We start from the raw sequence: 24,850 nt of genomic DNA, 5'->3' as shown, positions 1-24,850 counted from the left end.
CTGTTTCAAAGGCTTCGGCCCAAAATTTAAAAGGCAAAGAAGCATGGACCAAGAGAGCAAAACCTGTCTTAACAGTGTATCAATACTTCAGCTCAACAAGCCCATTTTGTTGATGGGTATGAGGACAAGAGAAGCAGTGCATGATGCCAAGTTTTTGGCAAAATGGGGTTTGTGGTTTAAACTCACCACCACCATTGGTTTGAAGAGTGATTAATTTTGTGTTGAAAAATCGCTCAATAAATGGTAAAAATGTAATGAAAATATTATAGACATCAAATTTGAATTTAAGGGGAAATAACCAAGTATATCTGATATATTGATCAACAAAAGAGAAATAATACTTAAAACCATGACTAGAGATATACGGGGCTGGGCCCCAAAGATCGTCAAAAACAAGTTCGAGGGGCTTAATTGCTTGGGCCCGATTAGGAACAAAAGGATGTTGATGGATCTTTGCTAGTGGACAGCCAGAACACATAAATTTATTTTCTGTGGGAAGAGCTTTCAAGTAGCTTCTATGCAAGATACTGGAGACGAGAAGGAGTGAAGGATGTCCTAAGCGGTGGTGCCATTGTGCAACCGAGGTTCTCTCGCCGACAAGTGTGGGTGGTGAAGGAGAAGATACTGGCGATGAGGGAAAGACGTAGAGGCCATTACGGTAGGGACCGTGAGGAGCAACTTCCCCGTCGAAGTGTCCTTCACAAAGAAACGGGAAGCATGAAATTCAAAGTAATTGTGATTATCAATACAACACTTATAGACAGAAATCAAATTTTTGGTGATTAAAGGCACATGAAGAAGATTTCGAAGAGTAAAGGAAGAAGAAGAGGAAGAAAAAATAACGGAGTCACCAATGTTCTTTATACTTTATAGGCAACACCGAACCATCGCCCACTCGAATTTGGTCACCATCAGTGTAAGGTTCAAAGGAAAAGTTTAGGTGTTGGAGGTTATTGGTAAGATGGTGTGCGGCTGCGAATCAGGGTACCAATTGGTGTCGGGGTAAGTGTTTGATGCTGTGAAATTGGTAGTGAAAGAGGGAGGGGCTCCATACTAATAGAAATGGTTAAAACGATGTCAACATTGTAGTGTGACATGCCCAGATTTGTTACAGACTTGGCAAGTGGGTCGGTTGGTGGGAAGTTGGGGTTGAGTGTTTGGTGAGGCAACAAAGGAATATTGGCCTCCTCTTTGAAAGGTGTTGAATCTGCCTCTACCATTTCTGCCATGCCTACCACTGCGTATAAAACCTCTACCACGTTGATCACATCCTCCAGTGGTGGTGAAGTTGATGGAGGGCTCAATAGAAGCACTTCGAGTATTGTGAGATAGACGACTCTCATGAACAAGCAGCAACTGAAAAAATTCATGTGAGGATATAGGTTCGACTCTGGTGGTGACCAAAGTAATGAAGGATTCATAAAAAGGTCCAAGACCAGTGAGTAAATATGTAACAAATTCCTGATCAGGTAAAGGGTTACCAATGGCTGCTAAGGTGTCAGCCAGAGATCTGACTTTGTTAAGTATGAGGTAATGGATTGATCCCCTCGAGTGAGATTGGCAAGTTGAAAATAGACTTGGAATTGTTTGGCTTGAGAATGAGAGGTGAAAAGAGAGGATAGAGAGGTCCATAGATCGTGAGAGCTGTAGGCAAAGAGTACATGCCCTACAACTGATTCGGAAAGGGAGGAAACAAAATACTGAGCACAAGCTGATCAATTCTTTTCCATGAGGAAAAATCTGCGTTGATGGATGTTTGCTTATGGAGAAATTTGGATGGACAAGGCAGAGACCCATCAACATATTGATAGAGATCTTGGCCACGTAGATAGGCACTGATTTGAACTTTCCATAGTGGATAGTTTTCTGTGGTTAGTTTTGTAGTGACAATATGCGAGAAAGAAGAAGCAAAGGAAGGGTTGGGTGAGGGAGGGACTAAAGAAGAAGAGGAGAGGGCCATGGATCAGGACTAGTGGTCGTCGATACCATATCAGAGTTGCTCATTTATTGAAATCCTTCATACATTTCATTATGGATTCAAGTGTATTTATATACAGTTTTACAGAGGAATATAGCATCAAAAAGGAATTAAAGTAGTTACAAGCATTGGAGGGAATAAAAGCAACATTCCCTACGGTTGCTCTAACATTGTACTATCTCCTGCACATGTGGTCCAACGGTGTCATCTATGCTAATAATCTTTTGTTCTTCTGTATGCTATATGAGATACAGCGAATTCTTCATCAAAGCTTCGTATTGGAGGAATTTTCTTGCATCATCTGATAAAATATTATTTTAAACAGTTATGGCTACCAGTACAACATGGGGCTTCTCTTTGATTGATGAGATGGACTCTCGACTTTGAAGTACGAAGAACTGAGGCAAGCGCGTCCTGAAATTCAGGAGATCCTCAAACGTGAGCAGTCAACACATTTGCATTTTCTGAATTTGAGAATAGAAGAAAATTTGAAAAAAATAATAACCTTTCGAGTGCTGAGAAGCGTGTGTGATAGATTTATACTACTGCTTTTTTTCTTTTTCTTTTTTCAAATTTCTCCCATCATCTTCGTTTATGATTGCCTGCTATTTATGATCTAGATATGCATGAGTGTCTTTGACTACCAATATCGAAGAAGTTCAGCTATGACAAAGTTACGTTGACATGTTTCCAGATTTTGAGAAGAATTGTGCAGTGACCATTCTTGTATTTTTTTTTTTAATAAAGAAATACGATTCTTGAGAATATTGTTCAATCTTAACAAAGTCTGTAATTTGATGTCTAAATTTCCCGACGCTTTCATGGCAGAAAAACTGTTTTCCCACAAGATTTCAGTTCTCTTCCGGCTGCTGTTATCCTGATTCTGGACATGAATCTTTTTAAGAAGTTGATGTTTAGACGTAGCAGCTATTGAATGCTGCTCTTTGTAGAGGAAATTGCGGAGCTCAATAACAAACCAAACCGTAGCCATCAACTGGAGGAAAATAAGGAGGATAATTAGGAGGACAACCGATCCATCTTCTGCTATTCTCTAAATTTTGAAAAGATATTCTGTTGATTAGTTTTATCTAGTAATGATCTTCTTCTTGTTATTTAAATTTTGTAATATCTAGAAGATAGTTATTCTGTTGTACTAATACTCTATAAAGAGGTTCCGTGTATGATGTTTTATCACATTGGAAACATATCAGTTTAACAACTGGAACAATTCCATCATCCTCTGTTTCGTATTCCTCTCTACTTCTATCACTCAAGTTATTTTACACTTTTAATTTTGAGTATTCACTGAATGCTTGTCAGCTTGTTCTTTCTTTTTATTTCGCGGTTATTTATTTGAGTACAAATTACTATATCGAGGTCTTGGTTATTGATATCTTTGTCATGTGTTTATTACATTTGAGTCAAAGTTGGAGGCAGACACTTTGCTTGTTGGAACTGAAAGACTAAAGCAAAAAAGAAGACTTGTAAGAGTGGGAGAGGAAACTACAGGAAGGGGAGGAAAGGCTACTCAAGAGTACTTGGGAGAGTTTTTTATGAAAGGAAGGAGAAGGCAAATGAAGGTGATGCAACTCTTAAACTGATCAAAGAAGGTCGATATATGCAACTCAACACTAGAAGGGGAGGAGGATGAAGGAGAAGAAACTACTTGTGGGAAGAGAAGCTCAATGCTAGAGAAGGAGTGGATTCCCAAATCAGCCTTGCTTGCAAGTGTTTCAGCCAACAATGAATGTTGGCGTGGCTCTTTAGGACTTGTATCTCGTTATATTTGGGTAACTGTTGAGAGCTGAGCAGGATACAGTTGGGTTATGAAAACAGGACATTGCCGATAGTCTTGTTTATTTAGGGGTACTTGCACTTTAATCATACAAGGCAGAAGGAAGAAGTAAATTGTTAGTTCAGTTTGCACGACTCCTGTAACAACTTTGCTGTGAAGACAATCAAATAAGTGGAAGTGGGACATGTTATTTAAGGCCTGCAGCCTGTACGACCATTACAGATTGCAAATCACCAACCATAAAATATGAATCTTGACTTACGACTCATCCCTCATCCGTCCAGACTCCATTTGTCGAAGCTCGTGTGGCAACAACTGGGTTGGTTGTTTGCTTGATAGTTGGGGTTGTTGGTGCTAAGCCCATGCACTTGGATCCAAGAATGGAATAGAAACAGGGCATATAAGTTTGTAACAAAATCTAACTAAAAATGACGAGAGCACGCAGTGTCTAACCCCTCTCTCTCTCTCTCTCTCTCTCAGGAGAGTACCTCGAAAAAGCAAGGTGGAAAATGACTTGTCAGCCTATGATAGGACTGTCTTAAAGATTTAAGCATAGTGTGGGCTATGCATACTTATTAACTGTCCATGGCCCTTCAGTCTGGTCCACACTCCGAAAAGCTCTAAAATTTCTTGGCTCTCTCTGTTGAGAGGGAGTGGAAAGTTGGAAACATGCAACAAAACCGTGTTCGGAGTAAAATGAAATCGTCAGGTCATATTCACACACAAAACCAATTCCAAAACGTCCAGGCTTTGGGGGTTTTCAGACGTTGTAAATGCATTTCTCCAACCAAAAGGAGAAAATGAGTCCTTAGGAGTCTAGGTATCACTTATTTATTAAGCTTCAAACTTGATTTGTCTTGGGGACTTTCCAAGCTGGAAAGTCATGGGACTTTGAGCTTCCTGGAGAGTGGAGAGTGGTCGATGATCCTGCCAAAGACCCAAAAAAACAGTAACTGGATCTATGATGCCTCACTGCTCTTTTTGTCTTTTCTTCTCTGTTTCATAGAAGAGAAGGAGAGAAATAGGTTAACAATATTATTTCAAAGGAGAAAAAGAAAGTTGGGGTGAACAAGGAAGAACGAGTTAAATCCAACTTTGTATTGCATGCGTGTTGCGCCTACATGCATCTCTCCTTTGCGTCGGCATTCGGCAATGGTCCAACCCCCCGACAAACACAGACATTCTAAACCCTAAAAACCTTTACCCTAACTATTCCCACAAACTTTACCATGTCTCCAACCATGTATCTCCCAACCTATAATATCTCTACTCCCTAGGGTCGCAACCTGTTAGATAAAAACAAATTAACAATTTATATTTGATAAATCAATGCTGATGACAGCCACATGGGTGCAAAAGCAGAGCCGTATACAGAGCAACCCTGCCTTTCGCTTTCGCCTCAAAGTCTTCAGTTACTACTGTTCCGAAATTATTACTATTTTTCAGTACCATTAATACATTGAGCTTCGAGAACTGGGATTAGATATTGGGTTTTCTCTGCTATGTATGATGTACTTCCTTAGCTTTTTCCATTAAAACAAGCAAGCTTTTTCCATTATTTGCTTCTTTGTTTCCTTCGTTTTCCCCCATCATTCAACACTTTTTCGAATAATATTTTCTTTAATTCTGTGTCACGAACTCTCTGACTCCAAAAATACCCTGTTTTGTTTTTATTGATAAAAAGTTAAAGGCCCATGTTATAGGAATGCTATAATGTTCGCTTAAATTCAAGCCCAGCTTCTTCATTTTGTGTTCCCTTGTGTTGTTCTCCATCAAGGTTGTCCCGGTCCATTTTCTTTTGGGTGTGGAGGATTCTGAACATCAATGAAAAGCATTACTACCATCAGTATTGTCACTTTTGCTGTCTTCGTCTTCTGTTTAGCTGTTTGGTGCTGTGGGGAGGAAGACATGGATGTAGCTCCAATGGAAAAAACAGAGAAGGAAGCTCTGTACTTTGCTATACAGGGCTTTGTGGGTAATTGGTGGAATGGCTCAGCTCTATATCCAGATCCCTGTGGATGGACTCCTATACAGGTACTGCCTTCCCCCACCTATCATAATGTAGAGCGTATAGTTGTAAAGCACTATGGGACTACCTTTTTCCTTGTGCTTAATTTGGGTAAAAGAATACGACCACTTCATTTTTTCACTCATGGTCATGGTTAGAAGCCATTGGAGTTTCGTCTAACAGTACTTTGAACACTCAAACCATCCGCTTTGTTTCACAGAAATAGATGAATTTCTTTGACATGGAAGTATGACTAGTGCGGGATGTTTCACCATTCTTACTTCAAAATAGAATGTGAATATGAACCTCTTCTGATAGAAGAAACCCATTAACAGTTAGACACCTAGAAAGATCATAATCATCATCATGACCATCATCATTATTGTTATCATCATCATTACCCTTTTGGTCACATGGCAAACATTACCGAAAAAAAAAAGTAACAAACTAGCGCCTTGTTCAGTTTCTTGCTTGCACCGTGGGATGATAAGTAATTCACAAATAAGGCATGGAATTATGAAAATTATTTCACAAATACACTTGAACCATTTGCTGTCCGGTTACTCCATTGTTGGCTGGAGTATTTGTCTTTAGCCCACGAAGTTCCTGAGAACTGATGTATATTCTGCAGAAGCGGAAAATGGAACCTGGCCTTCTAGTTTTCTGCATACATCCTGAAGTCAACAGTTTGTGAAATTGCGCTCAAAATCTTAAGGCTACAGATACCACTTGTTTTGCACGGAAAACTTTCCATGTACTCTTCAATGCTCCTTACAGAAGATTATTACCGTGCACATGGTGATTCTAGCTCATTACCCAATTTTCATCACTAGAAAATCATTAATTTCAGACGCTATATATGCAAGTGTTGAAGTTCAATTTACACAAGTATATTTTACACATGTAATGAACTTAACTATCTGATGGATTATAGCCTCTTTCTTCTCAAGTTTAATAAGTTTTCTCATTTTCTTTTACAGGGGGTCTCTTGTGATCTGGTTGAGGGGCTTTGGTACATTACTGCGTTAAATATTGGACCCGTTCATGACAACTCTCTTGGTTGTGCCACAAAACTAGAATTCAGACCACAACTATTTGAGCTCAAGTACCTCAAAACTCTATCCTTCTTCAATTGCTTCGTCTCTTCCCACAGACATCCCATCTCCATTCCATCCAATAACTGGAAGAAACTTGCCGGCAGCTTAGAATCATTAGACTTCCGATCCAACCCTGGTCTTATTGGGCAATTTCCTGCTAGCTTTGGCTTTCTCCGGAAGCTCCAATCATTGGTACTTATTGAAAGTGGATTAACTGGGAAATTACCAACAAATATTGGAAACTTGATCAACTTGAAGCGTCTAGTTCTTGCTGGGAACAGGTTTAATGGTCCAATTCCTTATAGTTTTGGTAGGTTGAGTCAGCTACTTATATTTGATTTAAGTAGGAATACACTATCTGGGCCTTTGCCATCGAGTCTCGGAGGGTTGACCTCACTTTTGAAGCTTGACTTGAGCAACAATCAGCTGGAAGGTATGCTACCAGGTGAGATTAGTAACTTGAAGAATCTGACCCTTTTGGACCTTAGAAACAACAACTTTTCAGGTGGCTTGAGCAAATCGCTTGAAGAAATGCGTTCCTTGGAAGAGCTGGTCTTGTCCAACAACCCCATTGGTGGAGTCTTTACGTGCCTAGAGTGGCATAAACTACACAACTTGGTCGTTTTGGATCTTTCTAACGTGGGCTTGAAAGGAGAGATACCTGAATCCATCTTAAAACTAAAGAGATTGAGATTTCTGGGTCTGAGTGACAACCACCTCATGGGCAAGCTCCCTGCTAAGCTATCTACTCTACCTTGCGTTACTGCACTCTACTTAAATGGGAACAATCTGACGGGAGAGATTAATTTCTCTGAAGGGTTTCTTGGGAAAATGGGAAGGAGGTTTGGGGCATGGAACAACCCAAATCTTTGTTACCCGGTTGGGTTGAAGTCACCTAGCCATGTTCCATATGGGATAAAACTGTGCCAGAAAGAGTTCACAGTACATGAATCCAATCCAAGAACTAAGTAGTCTAAGTTGGCTGATGGGAATTTGAATAAGAATTCCCATTTTGAGGCTTCTTTGGGGATGTCCAAGCTATGTTAGTGATGGGTTTTGGTGAGTTTCTCCGGTGGAAATGTTGATTGGTCTTTCCTTAAGATGTTTCCTATAGGAATCTTAATTGGAGACAGGTCTCTAGTCCAAAATATTTCTTTCAGATATATCCAACCGCATTCTGATCTTAATTGGTTCCTCTTTGCTCGTCCCCTAACATGAAGTTGTAGCCTTTTTTACCCGGTTGTACCAACCAACCATATATAGTTAATGTCCACTTTGACTTAGCTCTAAACATCGGAATGATATATATTGCATTACAATTAAAGCCAGGCATGCCTTCTTTTCCAAACCATGTCTTTCTTTCCTTGGATAATGCCACTTGTATACATTCTGTACACATTTTTTAGGTGTATCTTGATTAGTCGTCTGTTATTTAAAAATATTAAAGACTTTTAAATACCATAACTAAACTTCTTTAGCATGATTTTCAAGATACTAGACTCGATATATCTTGTAATAAGAACTTCCCACATAGACATGAGAATTGAGAAGGACAGCAAGTGATAGAACTAGTCCTTTTTCGGTTTTCCCCTTTTTAGAGGTGTAAAAAAAATGAACCGTTTGTATCGGTTCAAACCGAATTCGAAATCAGTTGGATACCAGTTTTCATATTTTCATATAAAAATATTTTTTATATATATTTTTATATTAAATTAGATACTAATATACATAATCAAGTATAAAGTAAGTTAGACACTAAAATAATAATAAAGAATTAGGTATTATGGTATAATCTAGTATATAAATAAATTAGACTACTTACTATGATAGAAATAAGTCGTTAATGTCACTACTTATATTATACTAAATTAATTTCACTAATAAATTAGAAATTACGAGGATACTTGTTAAAAAAAAAAACCAAGAGAAATTGTTTTAAGGAGAAGATGTATTAGAAAATTTGTTCAAAACTGAACGAACCGGATACCCCTCGATTTCTCAAATACCAAGTTGATCACTTGGCTTCTGTGGACAAGGCATTTAAGTAGGAATTCTGATCATGTGTTGATTTTTCGAGGAGGGGCAGTTAGTCCTTTATGACTTTAATTACTAGGGTATCATCCTCAGTAGGCCTGTGTACTTGGTACGTAGTATGATTAGGCTTAGGCTTGTAGGGAAGCCTAGTAGCCTGTTTAAAGCGGATGATCGTGGCCGGGGCTGGCTGGTTCTGAGAGGGCGGTAGACAAAATTAAAGGCTCTTGTCAGCCAGTCTCAGCTGCTTGCATGTGTTCTGGATTGGCTTGTGGAACTGTTCTTTGGCTTTTAACCATTAATTAATTAATAGCCCTGACTTCTTTCTGGAGGGTAGAAAATTGATTCTTCTTTGCATTTCAGCAGGACTGGTCATTATTTTTGCCACGTGGACATGCTAAGTAAAGTTGACAAACTAAAATCATTATATAAAACAGGTCGGAAACCCATCATAAATATATTATGGTGTGGTTGGATATGTTATTTCTTTATTAATGAGACAATGATTCCTATTCCAAAAACTTCATTGAAAAAACAAAACAGTCATTAGTATTCGTGCTTAGAAGAGACAGTTCTGACTAATGCCTTTCAATTCTCCCCGGCTTGAGAAACTGCCAGCTCAAGATATTTATAAGATTTCTGATAGTTTAAGAAACCCATAAACCAGAAGTCAAAATTATCCCAAGTTGTTACTTCTATGTACTTTGCCGATGGCTTCCTTACATTCTCACTCAGGTCAACTCTCATTATCTTCTTCAGTGGGATTAATACCTGAAAAAAATGAGTGCAACAGATTTCTTCGGGTTAATGAGTAAATAGTGCAGAACTTGTTAATAAGCATTTTAATGGAGAGGGAGAGAGACTGTGTGTGTGTGTGTGAATATTTATGAATACCTTATAGTGGAATCTAACCATTTCTCCATTTGGAGAGGAGACTTTGATAGATCTCTCACTGCAAAAAGAAACCTTTTTGGTGGAGATAAAGAGGAGCCCAGCTACTGGACCTGCTGTAGTTGATAAAAAGCATTGGAAAGCCTTCAATAGTTTCTCTCCTTCTGAAACACTAAATAACTCCTTGAATACTTTCTCAAATCCACCTACTTGAAGAATTTTAGCCCCCAGCCTCAACTTCCATCTCACAGTTTCAGTGAATTTGTGCCCCAATCTTACTGCAGTCCCTCAACATAAAAATTAAATAAATCAGTCAATGTTAATGTTTTACACAAGTGGCACATGTAGTAACATGTTCAAACAACACTTTTGTCTTTCCATGTGTTGTATGTATTCAAAGTCATTCCTTAAATAGAAACAAATGACTGCATGGGGATGAAATGAAATTCATAAACCAGCATGAAGGTTATAATCAGATCTTAGCTGCTGAAAGAATATTGAGTTTAATTACCATGCTCGAGGACCCCATGAGCAAAGTTCTTTGCTTTTTTCTTAAGCTTGTTCATCCTTTTAAGCACTGAATCTATTTTACCTGCAATATCAGCAGCATCGATCTCATTATTTGAATGGCTCCGTTTCAAGGGGTTTAAAATCCACGTGAATGTGGAGGGTGCAGGAGAGAGAGAGAGAGAGATTTGGTACCTTGTTGGGGTGAGTATCCTTTAGCTGGTATCTCAGCTGGATGTGCTTTGGCATTAGACTTCATGCGTCCCATATTGGTTCTAATTAACTTTTGTCTCTAAGGGCTTCTTTTCTTTTAGTGTAGAATGTTTTCAGCTGTCAGATTCTTATAGATGAAGATATGCTTTATATGGTTGATCGAACCTTGTCTTTCTGCATATGGTTTAGCAACGAGATTTTTATGTAATCTTTTCATATTATCTTAACTTTATTACTAAATAATTTGAAAAGTAGTAAAAAGAAAAGTAGATGAGATCCATTAAAGCTTAATTTGCAGATTCTTTTTTTGTCATGTATTAAATACATGGTGCATCGATTAAAATTTGTGCATCTTTTCTAGTATCACATCCAAACCTTAACAAAGAATGCAGGGATTCTACAAAGTGAGATACTTTTTTTTTTTTTTTTTTTTTAATGTTTGAAGCCTGAGATAATATCAATACATGCAAAAAAGGAAAAAGTCCATGTTCAGGATTCATCCAACCTTAGCCAGCTCCATCGCCTGTATAATTATATAACTATAACGCTCATTCACAGAGAATATCTCACAAATCTTACGTTCAAAATCATATTTAGCTGTTAAATCTTGTCGCAGTCAATGATATGTGGAACCACAGAATAATTCATGCAGATCATTAAAAAAAAAAAAAAAAAAAAAGAAAACTAGCAAACTCGATCGAAAGAAAGGTACTGCTATTTGAAGGATCGAAGTTTTACCTTTAATGGTGTTGGAATTGGTTTGATTCTCCTTTATTAAATTTCACTTTCTGAGTGTTTTTTCTTTTCAAAAATTCAAAAGAATCCAACTTCAGAGAACCATAACCAAGAAAAGTATCAGGAGGAAAACAATAAATTGTGAACCTTGACCTCCTCCTCCTCCTCCTTTCTCCTGTCACCCCATTTCGCCTCTTGATCTTATTATTTTCACGGGCATTCTTTCTTTCTTGCTTCTTTTTCTCTTTGGCTCTCCTATTTCTATTTGTGTGGTAGCCATTTTTCGTACTTTGTCCAAATTAAGCCTCCCTTTAACCAAAAATGGACAAGATGATAAATAAATAAAAAAAAAAAAAAAAAAAAAGTGAAGTTAACAATATTTAACACATTAAAGCTTGAGCCATAAAGAGGAAACAACATTCAAAGACAACTCTGAAAATAGATATTTCGAAAATGAGTCGCATAGGCTTAGATATGCTACTTCAAAATTGTGGCTGGGGAGGGGAGGGGAGGGGCTGCTGCTCTTTACACTTTGTGCCATAGAAATTAAGCACTGACTATCTTTAAAGACTAATTAATAATGGTTCTCAAAATGAAATGTCAATAAGAAGAAACAAACAAGAATGCTGCACTACTTATAGATACTTGCCACCAGTTACCTATACAGATTCAGGGTAAAATCCTACCCATATGGCTTATTTAGAACGGATGCAAAAATAGACAAATGACAGTTAAAACATTAAACCTTCTGCTAAATAAACTAAAATATTCAGACTGAGATCCAAAGAAGAGCACAAGTAATAATATTCTTCTGTCTTTTGCAAGTGTTGAAGCTTAAACTGCACATTATCTATGAGCAGCAGAGGTGGGCGGCATTGGATATCCCATTGGACCCATGTTCATTGGTGCACCAGGAACGATGACTCCAGGTACAGGGGCTCTGACACCGTATGCCATATGTGGTCCCGTAGGAAGATTCACAGGGGTACCAACTGCTGAGACAAGGGATCCTCCTATAGGTTGCCCTATAGTCGGACCACCATACATGCCAACACTTGCAGGCCCAGCTTGGGGCTGCAGTTGTGGTTTGGTTGATTTGCTAGAGGAAACTCCTGCAGAACCACCATTGGTTTGGCCAGTGATTGGTCCTTGTGGTGCTGAAATGTCTCCATCGCCAACACTAGTAATGTCATGAATGCTTGATCGCCTCCTATCTTTGTTCATCGAGTTCAAACGAATGAAGTACTTTTGTGCATGGCTTGCCACTTGCGTAGGTGTTCTTGTCACCACAAAGTTTCGAGATATGCTTCGCCAGTCCCCTTTCCCATATTTTTCCAAACCAAGAAGAAATAACCTGATGAACAAAGGATACAGAAATTAAAGCTTACTGACATACGAACAAAGTAAAATTAAAAAATCATGGCATTTGAATGACATCATCTAAACTTGCTACTTCAGTATCTTCAAGCGTTCATCCCTCTTTATTTTCTTTTTTAATATATCAACATACAATCATAGCTCCTTACCATACAACAGAAACCCCTATCTTGCAACAGCCACAAATGCATTTTGTACAACGGAACACTTTCAGTGCACCTCAGAAATTACATGTATAGGCAGCAGACCTCCCACTTTTGCAGCTAAAGAATAGGCTCTAATGGATGTACCAATTAAAAAATCAAAAACAAAAAATCCCAAAACTTGCACAAAATCGCAGCAGAGAGAGTTCATAGAGGACAAATTTCAACATTCTGACCTATAGATGGAAAACGCTAGTTGAATCAATAAAAATGACCGATTGAATTTCTTCTTTTTTATCTTTTATTTTTTTTACTTAATGATTAAGGAAATGACTATTAGTGAATTGATTTTTTTTTTTTAAATATTAAAGATATATAAAAAGAGAAAAGATATTTGTAACCGTGAATTGTGCAACCACCGCTAATCGCTTTGAAAAAAGTGAATAAAACATGGAAGCCACGTAAAAAAATTAATTTTTTAATTTTTCAAAGCAATTATGCAACATTTACGCACTTCACAGTTGTATGTAGAATTACTCATGTAAAAAATGATTAAAAGAAAAGGAAAAAAGAAAAGGTGGTCAATTTCATTGGTGAAATTATCGGTCTTAGTAGCAGTCCCCAATTGATATTAGCTATTGGTCCAGGCAGATACTTTCTGAATCAATTACCATAGCTACTGATATATCGAAGATGGCCAAATTCTGGCTCTACTAAATCGCCCAACAAGATCTAAAATGATCTAGTCTAAGAAATTTTCTCATGAATACCACTCTGAATACTATTTAATATCCTCCATATTTGACAACCTTCATGGACAAGCAAACTCAGAGAAATGCACAAGTATTAAGTTTTCAATCGGCGATAAAAAGAAATTTATAAATTGACTTTATAAACACTTCACATAAATAAAATCCAAATAGATAATAATGCAAACATTTTTGGAGCGAAACAAAGGAAAAAGGGCAAAGTGAGAGGGTGAAAAGGGATACCTCACCCCATCGCTCTTTCCCAACACCAAAAAAAAGTGGCAAAACGTTTTTAAATCCTAAAGACAACATCCAATCCATTTGCAAATTAAAGAAACAAATAACTTGCACTAAATTCTGTAGTCGGGTGCCTGTTATATTTGATCATGATGAAAGTACGCCAAAGCAAAAGATGACTCCCAAGATTATCCATATCACATAACAATCAGAGCTTTCTAATCAAATAGCATGGCTTTAGTACCAGAAATTATCTCAATGTTGTACATCCTCATTCAAGCATCTTTTCCACATCATATCAGATACCATCTCTAATCTATTGTCTTTTATAAAAAACCTTCAAGCAACAAATCATGGATCCCAAACGAAACTGACTCTCCAGATGCAGAGCACTAGAGAATGATGCCAAGACATGAGGTCAATCCTAACCTCTACCCTTCCCTGAATTTTGTTAGGTACAGAAATGGAACATGATGACAAAGCACATAAATTGTTGTTACAAAAAGCATATAATAATATTACCAATGGGATTTGATTAGGCAAATCCAGTACAATACAGGGTTTCAGGTTTGTAAACAGAAAAGTGCAAATAAGACATGGATTCTAAAGAAGTATGGAAATGTTGTATGTCTATTCAGAGCAAACCGACAGGGAAATCACTTTCATTTCATAAGGCTGCTTCAGAAGCGGTCGATCTTAACTATGCAAATAACTATGCAAATGCAAGTATTTGTAAATAAAAATTAGCAAGGTTTAGTATTAATATCAAGTTTCAGTTTGATTAGAGGCTTACTAAGATTAGATAAACTAGGACTTCAAGTTTTAACATATACATGACTTAGTTTTACAATATACAATGTATGTATAGTCTTTGGTAATGGTATAGGTCTTTTACACCTTGGTTTTTGGATTTTTGTAACTGCAAGGTGCTTCAATCTGTCACCATGGTATCCTTCGACATAAGTAAGGGTTTATTAATAAAACTACGGGGTATCTTTCTCTTTTGTAGAATGAAAAAAAAAAAAATGAACACATTCAAAGGTTGAACACAGGACTGCTTCTGTGCAGGTTCTTGTATGCCTAATTCATTAAGGTCACAACCACCAAAAACTGACTCTTCATTAGGTGCCTATCTCTTCTCAAACCCCTTGGCGTTTCCTTTTTTTATAGGACAGTTTTATTTGATAAAAAAAGGGTGATACCCCAATACACAGGACATATACAAGAGAAACACCTAACGATTAGAAAAGAAAAATATCTCTAGAAAATTCTCAAAAGTAGAGATAGAAAAAGCAGCACCATTATGGGCCACCATCCAATGATGGTGTTAAAACAATGGCTCGAGGTCTACCACCAACTTCTCACAATCTTCTATTTCTCAATCTCCAAAAGACGTTAAATTTTGCTTTCCAAAAGAGGAATAGACTTGCTTTCCAAGAAAATTTAAATTTTCCAGTACACACATGTTTGATACCAAAAATGAAAGTAAAAGCAATAACCTTTGGTGTCGTTACAAAAGTTTTAAACCAATGAACTCATATAACAGAATGATTTGTACCTTAAAACAATTTTCTAGGTTAAACCATCTAACTTTGGTCCAGACTAAGTGGCACATCAAGAAACTGTCAACAATCATCAAAGACAGGAAGATACTCATACAACTGATCTCGAAAGCACACAAACTATATACACAAAATAATCACTAAAGTAACGCAACATAACCAATCTTAACCATAATTTGGGTAAGTAGTTCTGCCTGTGCCAACCATAATAGATACTGTTGAAAATGCCACCTACGAATTTATGCACTGCCAGAAAGTAAATAAAATCATAAACAATTATTCTGACCTGTGCTCATCCTCTGTCCAAGCAAGCCCCTTACGGCGTTCCTGATCAGACCTTGAAGCCTTATTTCCATTATTAGACTCATTGTTATGATGCCCCAAATGGCCACCCTTCTTACCAGTTCCTTCATCACAGGTATAGCTCGTTGACCCCTCCAAAGAAGAATTATAGGAAGGCAGTGGCACACGGCCAGATTCAATCAGGTTAATATCATAAACCAACAGCTCATAATGATGTTTAATCTCTTCTACGGTTTTCCCCGGAACATCAGCTGCAATTTTCTCCCATCGATCTGGAGCATCTTCAGGATGAGTTGCCAGGGCAATCTCAAATGCCTTATCTTGATCTCTGCTCCATAAGGAGCTAATACCCGCTTCGTCCACAGTCATCTAGCTTATTCTGAGCCCACCACCAAGAATACTACCCACAGGACTTGCTCTTGAAAGTTGGATCCGAATTTCTTTACGGTGGGATTCCAATAAGTAGTCTGATGGTAGCCTAAATTATGGGAAGCAGATATGTCAGACAATAGAGGTAAGCAAGGAGAGAAACAAACAGACCGAGAAAACGCCCATGAAAACGAAGGAGAGATCACCGCCAATAAAAATCAGAAATTTAGTGAAGTATGTGAAGAATTTAACGGTGATTTGATCCGGAATTCAAACTTTGTACTCTTGTGAAATGTTGACCTATTGATGAACGAAAAGGCAACAGTTCCTTTAGACCATGAAAATATCTGAAAATCATTACATCAAAGATACACTAAAGGGCATTCTTAAACAAGATGGGAAATATAGAAATGAACGCAGCGGTGAATTCCATGGAATGGTAACTAGGGCTTTGGATGGTGAAATCTGAAAGAGACAACGCAGAAGCCAAACAAAAAAGAGAAACCTAGAAGTCTATAATTGACGAGAAAGATCATTCAAATTGCTATTTTCCCATTCCAACAAGACAAAAGAAACCCCAAGACAAGAACAGTTCTAACAGCTCGGGCCCACAAAATTTATCCTCCTTTAAACCCTTTGAAGAGTAAAATCACCACGCATGCTCCTCAATTGGCAATGATAGAAATATAATTTCTACCTATTCAACTCAAAATGGCACGAGAATTCTAGAAACCAATGTATGCAATCTAGCTTCCAACATCAAAAAGAATTCAAAATGAGATTTATAGAAAGAAACAAAAAGAAAAAAGACCAATATTTAGGAAAAGGGGGTGTTATATTGCCAAATTGAAAAACTTTAGGTAAAATCCCAACACTCAGTTGTGGATACTAGCTATTACTATATTTAGGAAAAGGCATCACAACTGACTCCCAAGTCTTTTTTTTTTGTTCACATTTTCATTCAAGAAAACCCATACAGTAAAAACTAAAACCCAGTAAATGATTAGGTTATAAACCTTACAGGTTGAAAATATTCAAATTGGTAAATCCCGAGATTTTTTACCCTTCTTCTGAAATAACCAGGATTTTTTTAGGCCATCTTTTTTTATGGGCATCTACCTGTATGTCCCAAAAACGAGGCCGAGGCAAGCCATGAAAAGGCCCCAAACTCACATATCCATTATTGCCAACCATTTTTTTATTGTACGTTTGTCCTTATTTGGATCAGTCCTCGACCTTCATATCATGGCATTTGCAATAAACTAACCGATGAATGGCCCCAAACTTGGTATTTGCAATAAACTCCACAACTGCATGCCGAACCTCAACCAAGAAGAGAGAGAGCAATTGGAAGTATCATTTAGTTAAGGAGATTAATAAGAACAAATTCCCGAGTAGAATTAGGAGCCTATTAAGAACACGTTAGGAGCATCCCGAATCCAGATAAGCCCAGAAAAATAAAATCATTAAAGACAACAAATTTAGGAAGTTGAGAAAAAGAGTTTGAAATTTGGGGTAGAAAATTTACAAGGGGCGTACAAGATATTAGGGGCGATATCAAAGGATTATCCTGAAATGTCCACAGAGGAGGTGAAAACTGCGAAGGATGGGTCAATTGGTCCCATTCTCTCTCTCTCTCTCTCTCTCTCTCTCTCTCTCTCTGTGGACATTTGGTCCCATCTCCACCGACTACTTTGCGCTACACACTGGATAGCTGGGATTGAAAAGGGCCTCAACCCCAAGTGGCAAAACCCACTGCCACTGGAATCTGCATTACCCGTTAATATTTGACAGATAACCATCGGGAGAGATGGAGAGAGAAATCAATCTAAATTTCTTTTCTTTTCTTTTATGTCCAAACAAAACAAACAAACCAATTGCAATGCAGAAAATGAGGTAACGAGTAAACTATGCACAGTTGCAGAGACAAAACACAACAATTTCAAAAAACAAGAAGATAGAAGAAAAACAAAAAGTGCGTCGTAGGTGTTTGTGGGTCATTGCCTTTTTCTTTGTTTCCACAGCAGGCCGAAAGAAAATCATGCAAAAGGCTCAATCTTTCTGCTGCTGCCGGCGTCGTTTCGTCAGTTCCGAGACTATTGCACGAAAAATGAGTCAAAAAGGGCAAGGTGCGGCTTGGATAATCAAATCAAATCAAATGAGATAAGAGGGGTTTATATAGAAGTTAAAAATTAAATAAAATATTATTTTTTAATATTATTATTATTTTATAATTTAAAATTTTGAATTGTTTATTTTATTTTAAAAAGAAATTTAAAAAAATTATAATGATAAGATAAGATATTTTTAATATTCAAATGGATCTATATTTTTCTGTTATTATATTTTATCCATATCTGATTGATTGATCGATTTATGGTTTCCTTCTTTCTTGTTTAGCCAAGTATCAATCCATCTTTAAAATTTGTATTTTTAAAATTTGAAAAAATAGAGATTATCATCTATATTAGTGTAGTCAAATAGTAGTAACTTCAATTATGAGCTACAATATTTTTAAGTGTTTCTTTTCATCTTCACAAATAATATTTTATTCTAAAATATCATACCCAACTAGTTTAACATTTTTTACATTTTATTCTAAAATGTATTTGTTGAATAATTAGGTTAAACAAAAAAATTAATTGAGAAATAATAATTTAAATAAAAATAAAATTATTAATTAAATAAAAAAATTAAAAATAATATAATTAAAAAGTTAATATTATATTATTATTTTAACTAATTTAATGTAAAATTATGACTTGATTTTAAATTTATAAAAAATATCTATTTTTAACTAAATTTTAAAGATGACAATGCCAATGCTCTTTTAAACGAAGACAAGATGCCATTATTATTCCACCTCATCAAACTTCACGAGCAAACAGTAGACAATAGCACGTGACCACTCGTGGCCCGTGGGGGTTTAAAACCGAAAGGTCACCCCGCCTGCAATATAACTCGATTGTAGATGGTGAGTGTATAAGAGTGAGGTAATTATTTTGAAAAAAATTAATAATATAAAAAAAATTAATTTTTTAATAATAATTTTTTTTTAAAGTAATTGTACGACGTTTATACACTCTACAATTACATATAATATTACTCATTTAACTCTGGCCCGCCACGATATCCATTTTATGACCCAAATCCAGTTGAAATGATTTATTATTCATATTATGTTATTTCTTTTATTTTTCAAGTTGTGATAGGGTTATTACTTATTTATTATTTATAATGTATTTATTTTTTTATATTTCTTTAGTATTTTTTTATCATCTTTACTAATTAAGAAAAAATTAAAAAATATATAATTTTATTAATAGTACTAATTATTACTTGTTTAACTATTAAGTAAAATTAGTAATTAATAAAAAATCAAATACAAAAAATAGTAAATAGATAATAGAAAGGTAATAGCCCATTATTTTCTTTATTTTTATTCTTTTCATTTCATTATTGTGGTCCATAGTTCTATTCATATGTCGGTTCTAGAACACACACAGCATACATTTGTGTTTAGATGTTAAATTAAATTGAATTAAGTTGAGATGATAAAATATTGTTAGAATATTATTTTTTAATATTATTATTATTTTAAAATTTAAAAAAATTACAATAATAAGATAGTTTAGAATCTAAACTCACTTAAAACTCTTCACGACTGCAAGGGGTTATAACTCTATTTGTTCTCTCTCTCCCGCTTTCCTCTCTCTCTCTCTCTCTCTCTCTGCCTTGTTCTTCAAATTGCATTTGATTTCTACCATGATTCTAACTCCACTGATTATTACTTGAGATTGTGACCTGCTTGGAATGCTTTCACGGTGTAAGAACCTTTTTCTTCCAATTGTTCTAACTCCAGTAATTGTTCTCTCTCCCCTTATTGTTCTAACTCCACTAATTGTTGCTTGAGATTATGACCTACTGGAAATACTTTCACAGTGTAAGAACCTTTTTTTTTCCTTTTTAGTTATTATTTTCATTGGAACTAAAGATTCTGAGTTTGACGTTTTAGGAATTGTTTCTTACCATATAACCATCATTATTGGAGGATCTAGTTTTAGCTTCTTCCAAATAGGTTCTTCCTCATGTGTTCGTCAAATCTGGTTTGTCTCTGGATAGACACAGTTTTTCCGTTCTTTGGATTTCTCATCTTGGTCTAATTAGAAAACCATTTTGAAAGTCCATCTAAAAAACTTCAAAGACTGGAGATGAGAGTACGGGAGAATATGCTTTGCAGAAAATGAGATTTGGGGAGAATTTCATCGCATTGTTTTTGCATTTGATGATTTTTCCTATTATTTGTAACCAATTGAATGATTTACGATTCTTTGATGGTTGCTAAGAATCAGAAAGGAAATGAAAAATATTTAAGAAAACAAAATCGAAAAATTCTCGTCTTTCTTTTTTGGTCACAGTGTTGCACTATAGTGAGATTTACAAACGGTTTCTTCTTCACCAGCGTTTGCTCCTCTTCCTCTCCTCAATCGAATGCTGGAGAAAAAGGAGCTGCCGTTTGTAATTGAGGGCAAAAATGACCATTGGTGTGGGCTCTTAAATGGGCTGATGAGTATCATTTTTCATGATTTAAATAGGAAGTTTTGGTAATTTTCTTTTCTTTTCAATGGTTTTCCTCCATTTTCTTGATTATTTTTGTGTTTCATTTAAAAGGTTCTTCCTTGATGGCGTATGGTCTCTGCCAAGGCAATTTATGATCACTATTTTAGTCATTCTATTTAAGAGAAATGATATTTATATTATAGAGTGTTTAAGTGTCGCGTAATCTTTTTTAAAAAAAAAAAATTAATAAATATGAGATTTATATAAAAATAAAAAAAAATAAAAACTAATTTTTTAAAAATAAATCTTATTCTTTTTTAAAATAATTACTTATTTTACGATTTATACGTGACATTATTCTTAGATCAGGCCTGCCCTTACTTTCGTTAAATGGGCCCTCCCGTTGGTGAGGTGGAGAGGCAGACTCTTGCCCTAAGTGAGGTGGCGGGCACTTGGCCCCATCGGCATTGAACGCGCCATGGCAAGATGATGGCAACACCGTTGCTTGCTTATATGTTATGTTCAACCACCTTGTCCTCTCGATCTTGGGCTATAATGATGGGCCTCGGTTCTTTGGACTCGCTTGTGGATTTTACCGCCAACAAATTTTAAAGAAGAAGAATTTTAGGCTCTCATGAAGTGCAAAATTAGGTCAAGTCCCAACAAATCATTGGACATGGTTAATTGACCATTAAATAATCTGATAAATGTAGACTGGGTTCAATAAAGATTGTTAAATCGAATATGTGATCAGCCAAATTGGTTCTATTTAAGTTCATTACAATTATGTAACAAATAGTTTGAACATATAAACATATATAATGTTGTTTATTTCAAATATTTTTGAGACATTTGATCTTACAATGAGCTAAGCTGAGAGAGAGAGAGAGAGAGAGAGAGAGAGAGCGAGGCTCGTCAACCTGATCAAAAGGATCATTGGCAAATAATAAAGAATAATAAAGGAAACGCAAGGAACAAAGCACAAAGCTTCCTTCCTCTTTCATTCTCTCACTCACATTCCTTCGACTCTCCCTACACAGACTCACTGTATCCTCTATTTTTCTTTTGGTTATGGTATGTGGGTTGGTGGAAAGAGGAACATTTTAATGCATCTGATGCAGATGGAGATGGTCTTTTAAATTTAACAGAGTTCAATGAGTGAGCTTCTTCTGTTTAGCAAGTTTCTTTCATTGCAGAAAAGCTTTTTTATGTTTTCCCATTTAAATTTAATGCTTTTTACCTAACTTGTCTCTTGATTTTCTAGCTTTCTACACCCAGCTGATACCAAGAACCCAATGCCACTTAAGTGGTTGTGCAAGGAGGAAGTTAGGTGAGATTGTTTTTATCAAGTTCCCTTTTTCAACAGTTCTAAATTGTTGTATCATTTCAGACCATAATTGCATTGAATCAAAATATTTGAAACTTTTTCATTCCGGTTTGCAGTTGTGTCGTTGTTGGTAAGTGTCAAGCAACTTACAAAATTGTTGACCAACTTATTAAGGTCATTCTCAAGAGAGAAATTTCTTACAGTGAAAAACACTATATTATCAGTTCATTTAATTGGTGTCAATACTTTCGTAGTAATCTAGTTTCTCCTCCTTATTAAATTCTTTGACTCTAGATTTTCTCGAGTTCCTGCACAAATCTCATATAAGACAGGTTTAATGCATCACACACATATTTCTGACTCTCGAAAGGGACTTGACTCTTGCATCTCGCTTGCATTAACTTTCATCTAAATATTTTTTATTGACTTGGTTGAAAATTTCTCTTTTATAGGCTCTCAATTTAATCTGTTCCAATGGGTCTAGTTACCTACTAAGGCCCCGTTTGGTTTGTAAGATGCTCTCATCTCATCTCATCTCAACATCCAAACATCACAAACACACTTTTTAATTTCAAATTTTCAACTTTTTCATCTAATTATTACCTAATTCATTATAACTTTCCCAAACTTCCAAACAAAACACGAAAAACAATTCAACTTTATTAAAATTTCTCTTTTGTAGGCTCTCAATCTAATATGTTCCATATGGGTCTAGTTACCTAAGGCCTCGTTTGGATAGACAGATGAGATGAGATGATCTGTAAATAGTAGTAAAATAGTATGTGAATAGTAGTGAAATAGTTTGAGTTAAGATATTTTATAGGGTTTTGGAAAATGAGAGACAAAAAGTTGAATGAAAATATTATAAAGTTAAAATATTTTTAAAATATAATTTTTAATATAATTTTGAAAAAGTTGAATTATTTGTTGTGTTTTGTTTGGAATTTTGGGAAAGTTGTAATGATTAGGTAATAATTAGATGAAAAAGTAAAATATTTGAAATTGAAAAGTGTTTGTATTTATGGTGTTTGGTTGTTGAGATTAGACGGGATGAGATGAGAGCATCTTGCAATCCAAACGGGAATTGGACCATCTAGGTACCTAAGGCAGGATTTCTTTGATAGTTGGGGGCTTAACCTTTTAGTTTCGGGCTACATGTACCTGAATTTAGTGGCAACTAATAATAACCAAGTCATATAACTCAATTCGGGGATATTTGACTGCTTGTTGCACAGGTGATCGATTGCCTTGGTCTAATGGCTTTATCTGGTAGCTCAGTATATTGCTCCACATTTATTTTATTTATCTGTAAAGTGCTTTGATGTTGTAGTAAAGCTATTAGGTTCTGCCCCTAACCTGGTACCTTGCTAATTTGTTTCTTTACTTGATAAAAAAGGCTATTGAATTTGGCATTATGCTTGCCTACTTATTTATTTTGCCTTTTGCATCCTTAGGGAAAGTGATACAAACAAAGATGAGAAGGTTAACTTTAAATAATTTTGTCTCGGACTCTTTGAAATGGTCAGAAACTATGATGAAGAAGGTCATAATTCTTCACATCAATTTGGTGACCCAAGGGAGGGCCTAGCTAGTACATTGTTTACACAGCTTGACAAAGATAGCAATGGGTACTCATCAAAGACATGTTTCTAATGTGAATATTAATCTTTGAATGGTACTAATAATTACTTGTGTTTGGACTTTTCATTCACAGATTCTTGTCAGATGTTGAACTACTACCTATTATTGGAAAACTTCACCCATCAGAGCATTACTATGCGAAACAACAGGCAGATTACATCATGTCAGAGGTACTTGTTTGACTAATATGAGTTACTTATATAATTGATGACAAATTTATCCTCGTTATACTTCCTGTGTTAGTTTGACACGAAGACATGATCTGTATAAGCACTAAATATAGTTTTTAGCCTGGTCGGAAGATTGTATCTCTACTGTAAAGCAGAGTGTTTGCATATTTACCTCAACCTTTTTTATGGTGAGGGACCTGTCAAGTGATAAATGATTAAATGTGTTTTAAACAATCTGGAGACTCATTTTGCATCTTCAGATGTCTTTATTTGGTTCTCTCATTTCAGACAGTGGGTGTTAATTTCCTACTTACGAGAAGCTTATTGTTCAAAAAGCATTTTCAAAGATCCCTGTTTTTAAATGACCAGAAGAACTTGTTATTGAAATAGATTTCTTACCTTTTTTTCTGACTGTCATCATGCTTCTAGTCGTACATCCATCTAAACGAGATTGATGAGAGGACTGATTAACCATGCAGAGTTAGTTTTTATTCTGTGTTTCCGTATAGAAGCATAAAGCAAAACAACTTATACTGCATGGATTCACAAAGATAGCAACTTTAGTATTGATTCTCTATCCTGAGATTTTATCACAGATTTGACACGACAGATGAGGTGTCGGTCCTTTATTTCATGGAACTGTAATGCTATTCATCTCTTGTCCATCTACAACTGATATAACCAATCAGCCACTATCATCAAACACAAGATATGGTGGTAGAACATTTTTGTTGAGGGCCTCTAGATGATATAAAATTCTGAGTTTTAGCCATCTCAATGGATCTAGTTGACAGGATGTGGCGCCCTAGACTGGTCTTAATATAATCATTCTATCCAATTGTTACTACTGCTTCTAGCACGGATTATATGGGAAGAGAGAATGGTAGGGGCCTCAATAATATCCTTATTCATTCAGCTAATAATGATCAAGTAATTTTGCTTTGAGTTCAGAGTTACACTAGCATTTCTGTCATCATCTTGTCCATGATTCTGCAATATATGTTTTGAACTTGTATGACACCATGTCAATATACAAGTTAAATATATGTGCTCTTCCCTTGGCACAGTAGGAAAGAATGCTACTAGAAGCGCAAGTATGGGTCACACATGGCTCATCTAATTCTCTCTCTCTTACATTATTTGGGTCCGAAGTACGT

At 36.0% G+C, this 24,850-nt stretch overlaps 3 protein-coding genes and 1 pseudogene across 4 annotated transcripts; 2 read left to right on the top strand and 2 right to left on the bottom strand.

Annotated features, from left to right (window-relative positions):
* Positions 1 to 4,563: 4,563 nt before the first annotated feature.
* Positions 4,564 to 8,037, top strand: LOC121244835 (piriformospora indica-insensitive protein 2-like). Its single transcript, XM_041143050.1, has 2 exons — positions 4,564 to 5,807; positions 6,762 to 8,037. The coding sequence occupies exons 1-2, from the start codon at positions 5,598 to 5,600 to the stop codon at positions 7,848 to 7,850; spliced, it is 1,299 nt and encodes a 432-aa protein (XP_040998984.1). The 5' UTR covers positions 4,564 to 5,597; the 3' UTR covers positions 7,851 to 8,037.
* A 1,296-nt stretch (positions 8,038 to 9,333) lies between these two features.
* Positions 9,334 to 11,478, bottom strand: LOC121244837 (GEM-like protein 4). 2 transcript variants are annotated; one of them, XM_041143052.1, is made up of 5 exons: positions 11,259 to 11,478; positions 10,503 to 10,694; positions 10,312 to 10,392; positions 9,804 to 10,078; positions 9,334 to 9,680 (listed from the first exon to the last, which is right to left on the bottom strand). In XM_041143052.1, exons 2-5 carry the CDS (start codon positions 10,573 to 10,575, stop codon positions 9,498 to 9,500), a joined length of 612 nt encoding a protein of 203 aa, XP_040998986.1. In that variant the 5' UTR covers positions 10,576 to 10,694; positions 11,259 to 11,478; the 3' UTR covers positions 9,334 to 9,497. The 2 variants fall into 2 exon arrangements, 1 of the variants encoding a protein (XP_040998986.1); XR_005936496.1 differs by lacking the exons at positions 10,312 to 10,392; positions 10,503 to 10,694; positions 11,259 to 11,478 and having other exon boundaries at positions 9,572 to 9,680; positions 9,804 to 9,816; positions 10,011 to 10,156.
* Positions 11,479 to 11,871: 393 nt separating this feature from the next.
* LOC121244836 (transcription factor SRM1-like) lies at positions 11,872 to 16,782 on the bottom strand. Its single transcript, XM_041143051.1, has 2 exons — positions 15,610 to 16,782; positions 11,872 to 12,609 (listed from the first exon to the last, which is right to left on the bottom strand). The coding sequence occupies exons 1-2, from the start codon at positions 15,993 to 15,995 to the stop codon at positions 12,102 to 12,104; spliced, it is 894 nt and encodes a 297-aa protein (XP_040998985.1). The 5' UTR covers positions 15,996 to 16,782; the 3' UTR covers positions 11,872 to 12,101.
* Positions 16,333 to 24,110, top strand: LOC121244753 (annotated as a pseudogene).
* Positions 24,111 to 24,850: the final 740 nt, after the last annotated feature.

This window comes from Juglans microcarpa x Juglans regia, chromosome 8S (assembly GCF_004785595.1).
Source record: "Juglans microcarpa x Juglans regia isolate MS1-56 chromosome 8S, Jm3101_v1.0, whole genome shotgun sequence".
Taxonomy (NCBI): domain Eukaryota; kingdom Viridiplantae; phylum Streptophyta; class Magnoliopsida; order Fagales; family Juglandaceae; genus Juglans; species Juglans microcarpa x Juglans regia.
Note: the sequence above shows the minus strand (reverse complement) of the source record. Positions and strands in the feature narration are given on the sequence as shown.